This window comes from Aspergillus aculeatus, assembly GCF_001890905.1.
Source record: "Aspergillus aculeatus ATCC 16872 unplaced genomic scaffold ASPACscaffold_5, whole genome shotgun sequence".
Taxonomy (NCBI): domain Eukaryota; kingdom Fungi; phylum Ascomycota; class Eurotiomycetes; order Eurotiales; family Aspergillaceae; genus Aspergillus; species Aspergillus aculeatus.
In genome coordinates, this window is record NW_017962980.1 from 461400 (window position 1) to 468494 (window position 7095).

General features: G+C 52.7%; 3 protein-coding genes across 3 annotated transcripts; 1 reads left to right on the plus strand and 2 right to left on the minus strand.

Moving 5' to 3' along the window:
• Positions 1–1131: 1131 nt before the first annotated feature.
• On the minus strand, positions 1132–2334 carry ASPACDRAFT_77089 (uncharacterized protein). The gene is made up of 2 exons (XM_020204873.1): positions 2092–2334; positions 1132–1941 (listed from the first exon to the last, which is right to left on the minus strand). Exon 2 carries the CDS (start codon positions 1936–1938, stop codon positions 1294–1296), a length of 645 nt encoding a protein of 214 aa, XP_020057629.1. The 5' UTR covers positions 1939–1941; positions 2092–2334; the 3' UTR covers positions 1132–1293.
• Positions 2335–2345: 11 nt separating this feature from the next.
• On the plus strand, positions 2346–4693 carry ASPACDRAFT_25865 (uncharacterized protein; the record flags this gene model as incomplete). Its single annotated transcript, XM_020199370.1, is given in 5 exon segments — positions 2346–2462; positions 2519–3350; positions 3404–3821; positions 3835–4193; positions 4245–4693. The coding sequence occupies 5 exon segments, from the start codon at positions 2346–2348 to the stop codon at positions 4691–4693; spliced, it is 2175 nt and encodes a 724-aa protein (XP_020057630.1).
• Positions 4694–5090: 397 nt separating this feature from the next.
• Positions 5091–5857, minus strand: ASPACDRAFT_1886988 (uncharacterized protein). The gene is made up of 2 exons (XM_020198442.1): positions 5696–5857; positions 5091–5649 (listed from the first exon to the last, which is right to left on the minus strand). The coding sequence occupies exons 1-2, from the start codon at positions 5781–5783 to the stop codon at positions 5210–5212; spliced, it is 528 nt and encodes a 175-aa protein (XP_020057631.1). The 5' UTR covers positions 5784–5857; the 3' UTR covers positions 5091–5209.
• Positions 5858–7095: the final 1238 nt, after the last annotated feature.

Here is a 7095-nt window from a genome sequence, read left to right on the forward strand (position 1 = left end):
GTCTCACCCGGAACGTGATTTCCCCGTCCGTCTGCTCCAAGGTAGTATATCTCTGTCCTACTTCCTTTCTCAGCTGCTGAGACCGCAATTTTAACCACAACGCACCAATCTGCGTCACGCAATTGGGAAATTACAATTCCCCCTTGGCTCACTTGCTTTGGAGAAGGACTGACACTGACAGCGTCCAATTCCACGACCGAAATCCCCTTGCGCGCGCCCTTGCATTAGGGTTCTTGGGTCCGGTCCATCTTTCTCCGGTTACGTCCCCCGGTCGGGGTGGAACTTCAGTGAGGAGAGGATTTGTCTGGCAAGGGGGATTACCATTTTGACGAGGGATACGAGGAATGAAGTCACGATCTTTTGTTTGGGGAGAGGGGGGGCCGTGACAAAGAACCGCAGAGCTGGGTTGAAAGGACGAGGTTTGTTTGGGATTGGGTGTGGGTGGTTCAATAAAAAAAGCATTGATGCATTGAATATCAATGGTGCGCCCCGCTGGGATCTGCAACTAGGCCCGTTTGGGGGGGGGGCTCGGAATGGACCCGTGTGCTTTCCAGGTTTTCCATCATATTTCCCGTTCGCTATTGAGTAGCCAGGTAGGAAACTTTGAGTGAGAGCTAAGTCATCCTCTAATCTGACCAACCTTATTGCTAGGGTCTACGGAGTAGTCGACCCTCAACCGAAGAAAAGTGCATGATGTCATGAGATGCTCTGCAAGATACTAGCATGATACGAGAATTCCCACGTCACCTTCTTTAGGTGAAGAATCCATCCCACGGTTACTCAATGGCCTTTAAGGTGATGGCCCGTCAGCTGGATCGACCGGCACAATGAAATCGTGGTTGACATCCCCCAACCCACGGTCGGAACCCGCTATTAATATCATTAAGTCTCATGCGAAAGTGATCACCTGCACATGGCGGTGGTTTGACAAGTAACGGCCAACGTGGGTTTCGTGCTTGCTAATGGCGCCGCGTCATATCTTTATTGTATGTATCCTTCATTGTATACATGTATACACAATGGTTTCTTCGAAGCACCACGGTTTCTGAGACCATTTCCCAAGCCATTTCTCTCCTAATAGAATTTAGAGTTGAAAATCATTTCTGCCTAGCAAGCATAAGATTTGGGTTTCCGACGCCGGAAAGCGTACGTGGATACGAATCCCCAAGCCCTGGGCGCATAAAACATCCGTGGTGTCTAACTGTCACTCACGCCCCAAGGCATCTCCACAACGTCAAACAACCTCCTGGAATAAAAGCCCCAACCTTGGTTGGATTCCTCAAACCACTCCTATTACACCTTTCCACTCGACAGAGCCTCCCGCCTCACCTCCTTCCGCATAAACACCTCCCACAACCAAATCACCTCCCCGTCCAAACTCCGCTCCTCGTACCGCGGCTCCTCCTTCCACCCGACATACCCGGCCTTCTCATACCACTCCTGGATACTGAACGGGGGCACGGGCTGGCCCATCCGCTCCCAGATCCCGCGCCACTCGCGCCCCTCCTGATACAGGTACTTCTTGCTCAGCGCCGTCAGCGCGATGAACTGGCAGGCTGGCTCGCGGGCGGCCTGCTCTTCGATTAGCTTCATGGCGTGGCGCCCTACCCCTGCGGACCGGTACTCTGGGAGGAGGAAGAAGGTCTGCAGGGCGAGGATGGATTTGTCGGATCGCGCGAGGTCCGGGTCGGGGGGGTTGCTGTAGGCATCTAGGGAGATGTGGCCCGCGCGGATGGTGTTCTCTTCAGTGTTGGGGTGGGACTCCGGGCTGGGGATGACAATCCAGAAGAAGTTCTTCAGGCCTTCGGTTTGTTTGGCTTGCCATTGCGCGAGGGTGGTGGGGTGGTGGTCCCAGCCGCAGAGGGTGCGTTGGCGATGGAGTTCCGTGTGTTGCGTGGGTTCCGCTAAGTTTATGGGTTCGAGGGTGCAGGGAGGCATCGGGTAGGTCTTTTGTTGTGGATGACTGGTTGGAGCTACTGGTTGGAGTTTATGATGGTGTTGATTGTATATTGTGTTGAGGATGCGTGCCCAAGTACAAGGGGTTGATGTGTAGATGTAGCGTCTAGACCAGTGCTGACAGTTTATATATAGACCAATCCGAGTCAGTCGCTCCTTCAGTGCCAAGAGCAAGATGGCGTGATTCACAGCCTAACTTACTTTCGGCAAACATATCATTTCTAATGATTGCATATTCACGATGTCTACATCGGCATCGGAATCAACCGTCTATGCCGGACTCCGAGCCGCGCTGCCGGCGATAAGCGATACGCGATAAGCGATAAGCTAGTTTTCTCCACCATTCTTGCCTTTTATTCCTGACTATCATCCTACAGTCACCACGTCTTATGCTTCGTCGCAACGGAAAGCCGACCTCGTGCGAGCCATGTCGGCTCTCCAAGGTCCGCTGTGACCATGCGACTCCCATCTGCCGACGTTGCCAATCGCGTGGCAATGCCAACCAGGTCGGTACAGTCCAGATGACTCATTTCTGTCTCACAGCTGACAATGACAACTGCAGTGCTATTACCACCCCGCCCCCTTGACGCGGGTCAAGGATGGGGGCATTGCGCGCCCTCGTGCGACCCCAAAACGAGGAGCAATCCACCAACCTCTGTTGGAGGTTCCCGACCTAAGTCCGACGCCGGAGCTTGCAGCGCCAGACCAGCCGCAGACAGGCACCGAGACCAAACACAGGCAAGACTCCGAGTTCCTGGGCTCGACAAGCTATCTCTCCGTGTTTAAAGAGACCCCGCGGGGGATCTCCGGCAAAGCGAACCGGTCCCTCTACGCCGAATTCGAGTACTGGCGCACCCAGCATGCCTACGCATCGTCGCGGCTGATTCGCCTGGCCTCCGCCATGGCCTTCCACCGCGACCAGATCGAGTGGTACCATCGCGTCAGCCGGTTCACCGTGGTGCCCGCCCCGATCATCCTAGACTCGCTGGACCGAGTGCAGGCGTACATCGACCGCAACCCGTGGGACGTCACGGGCAAGTGGAAGGAGCTCTACGAGACCATCACTGCCGCGACCGGACGGCCCCTCGATGTTTCGAGGGACATGTCGGCCGGCGACTTCTACGCGCAGCTCACCGGCCCGAACCTTAGGTGGGAGTTAATTGCCTTGGTATTCGCCTCGTCCGGAATCAGCGCCATGGTCCGGTATCCTGGTCACCATATCGTGGAGCTGGCGCATGGGGAGACGATGACCGTGGAGACGTTCATGAAGGAGATGGTCCTGGCGGGCAACGAGTGCATCGAGATCAGTAAACAGTTCGGGCACGTCAATGATCTGATCTTGTGGGCGCGATACATGCATGCTCATCTGGCGATGGAGGTACTGGGCGACACCAGTAAGTGACCCGCCTGTTGTGTATACTCCAGCACCAGACTCACGAACAAACAGGTGAACGGCTCTACAGCCTCTTCGGCGACCTGATCTCCAATATCTACACCATCGGCCTCCACCACCAGCCCTCGCGCGATGTGCCTTTCTTCCTGGCCGAGACGAGGAAGCGCATGCTGGCCGTTACCCATCGCACGGACAAGAACCTCGCCACGCTGATGGGGCGCCCTCCGCGTCTCCCGCACCAATATTGCGATGCAGCCCCTCCGCTAGACATCGCGGACGAGGATCTCTTCCTCGACGGGCCGTCCCTCAGCGCCGTACTTGCCGGTCTAGACGACCAAGGCTGGCACCGCGAGAGCAGCTTCATGCCCGCGACGGTCATGCGCATCCGCCACTTCCTGTCCACGCTCCGCGAACATGTCCTGGAACTTTCCTTGGGCAGCAAATCCGCCGTCGACTACAGCAATCGTGTGCAGTATGTCCCTTAGCCCGTTCCACTTTCAAGTCGCTCTCTTTCTCCTTGGTATACTCCCAATACTAACAAAACTAAGAAAAACATACCACCTCTGCCAAGAAGTCCTCACACAAATCCCCACCCGCTTCCATTACACCCAGGACTGCTGGCAAACCCCCGAGAGCGAGCTGATGGAATGCCTGGCGCGGATCCTCGTGCAGTTCGACTACCAATTCAGCGTCCTGCACCTGCAGCGCATCCGCTGCAAGACCAACAGCGACAACGCCACCGCCGACCTGATGAACACCGCCCTGCAGGTGCTGTCCATGGTCATGGACCTGACGCGCATGTTCCACTCCCACGAGATCCAGCGCCAGTTCGCTTGCATCGTACGTTACCCACTCCAACCCACTCCCCCTTCGACCCAAAATTAGACTAATGAAGAGAGACAAAAGTACCTGAGCTACGGCATCCCCGCGGCCGGCATCCTCGTCACCGAACTGCACAGCCACACCCTCGCCAACCGCGCCTTCCCGGCGGCCACCCCGCGCGCCGAGATCATCCGCTCGCTCAGCGTGCTCCTCGCCTGGGTGCAGGCCACGCAGCTGCCGCCGTCGACCACCGCCGTCGCCGCCAGGGAGCTGACCAAGGTGGTGAGTCGGTTGTTGGATGATGCGCTGAATCATCAGCAGGGGGTGGTCGGAGCCGGCACCACGGATGCTGATGTGATCGCTCCGATGGTTCGGGAGTCGGGCGAGTTCCTACCGCCGGGGTTTGTCGAGGGCTTCCAGCTTCCGTCCGAGGCGCTCGGGGTGGGAGTCGCCTCTGAGGGGTTTTTGAGTTGGCTGGATGAGTTGGATTTGGGGTTGATTTCGGGGGAGGGGTTGGTTTGATGGACCCCAGAGCGATGTGGAACGTGATTCATGTTTTGTCTGTGTGGAGTTATGTTGAATAAACGATACCGGTGGGATATTCTGTGCCGTTGTGGATAATACAGGAAGTGTTAAGGCGACCCTGCGTTTGGCATTTATCATGTCTTAGAAGGCAACATCAAATCAAGTGACTCGCAAAGAATCTTGCTGGCAATGCCTCTGCTTTCGGAAGAACTTAGGCACTATCATAACCCCCTGTTAGCCCCACCAAGGCCTTCCGACAGAGCCTTTAACCGCTAAACGGTCACTTGGAAAAGATGTATTCCTACAAGGACAAAGAGCAAGCACTAGTGTATATGGTGTAATCAGTTATGTTCTTAATCAATACTGACTGTGCTGAGGCCGATGGGGTCACGTGTGGCAGCGTGACCTTCAGCCCGATGTTTATTCTGATGATCTGATCTATGCTCAAGTTGTTTTCTTTTCTTCAATTTTTATGTAAACAGATCGTGGCACTGCTCAATTGGACAAATTCGGCTAAAACCCTTCACTAACCCGAGCTCGAGCATTCTTGTCTTGTTCTTCTATGCTTAGAACGTCGGGACCCCACTTCTTGTTCTGTTCCTCTCGGGCTGCTCTAATTAACCCCATGTAATAATCCTTCTCCGTCCCAGTAACCTCATAGCCGTTCCACCAGTGGGCGTATGCAACTAGCTTATCCCTGCCCAAGTGTTTTCCAAACAATTCATGCAGAACCATAAATCTCGCATCGGAGTCGCGCGACTTCACATCAATTCCGGCCGGCACGTAAATAATTTTATCATTCTCCGAGTTACGCGTGGCGGGATGATCCGAGAGATAACCCGTATAATATCCTTCGGTTTTCAGAAAAACAAGATCATTGTCGTAATTGTAAGCTAAACACCAGCCTGTGAGTGGCTTGCCACCCCCTTTGTAAGAGGGCGCGAGTGCATTCCCTAAGCATAATCAGTTTTGTTCTATATTCCATGGTTGTCCACTTACAAAGGTAGTAGATTCCAAAGCCAAGGGGTCCAAGTTCTTTGCCAAGCTGTTTATAGTCCTCGTCCCCCATTTGATAATTGGTTGACATTTTGAAGAATTTCTAAACTTGCGTAGATGAAGAAACAAGTCAAGATGGGCGAAATACTGTGTATGAACCTTGACAGTGGATGAAGAAGAGCAACTGTCAATTTCAAGGGGGGAGCGAGACCATACTTATATTTTTTTTTTAGACCGGGGTGCTAGGCATGGTGCACCATTACATCATATTGTCGATATAATGAAAGTGCTTTTAGCTGAAGTATGGATCCTTTTCAGCTTTCATTGATAAAGGCTAATCCCCTTACGGATTGGCGGTTAGGAAGGAGGGGGGGGGGGATGTGATGATCCTCCACGTACAGTCGATGAATGGATAGATAAATGGATTTCATTTACCCTGACCCCTTACAACTATGCGTGATAGACTTCTCTCACTATTGTGCCTGCCCTATTATGCAGTGGATAGACTCCTCCACGTGTGTACTTGAAGCAGATCCTTAATGTAAGTTTCTTTCCTCGAGAGAATAGTCGTTACCACATGATAAGCTGCTTCTCAACGGGTGTTCAAATAATTTCGGTATCGTCAAATCGTTTAGTCAGATTGCTCTGCGTACAATCTTTTCACTGAAACAACAACGGCAGTGTCATCAGCTCTCACCCGACAGTGGCGAGCAATCGTTCGTCGTAGAACCTTTTCTAGCTTTTTCTCTAAAAACAGCTGCCAGAAGGCACTTGGAGCTCCATCCTGTTCTTCCGATTGCCATGATCGATGGTGAGCGCGTGATAATTGAAAATTGCAATTGGATGACAATATGATCAGCACTCCATCAATGGGCGGATGAATGACGAATGACGGTATTGAGCTAAACTTACCGCTACTGATCAGCAATTTTAGTCGAGAAATATGGAGCATCCCGATCTCTCAGGAATGACACTACTTGCTAATCACTAATCGCTTGTATCCATATATGGATTCATAAGAGATCAATTCAGAAGTGCACTACTGCAGGTGATCCCTATTGATAAGAATGGGCCCCTAAACAAGACTTCTTGAGATACCAACCACTGAGCTAAATCCCATGCCTTATACTATCAATTTTCTCCTTCGCAATCAAAATCCACGATCTTGCGCATTCAAGGGTTCCGAACACCAGAGCCTTCATTAAGCTATGATGTTCTTATAGGCTACAGTAAAAATAACAGTGCAATTGACTTTTTGTCTGTTTCCACACATGTGGCCAAAGATGCCAGTTGATGCCCAAAAACGCAAGCCCCGAGCCCCACCTGTTCAGTGGCTAGCTGGGATCAAGTATGCACACGCCGCTTCGTCACTCCGTCCCGCTTTGTGGAGTCCGGCTCCATTT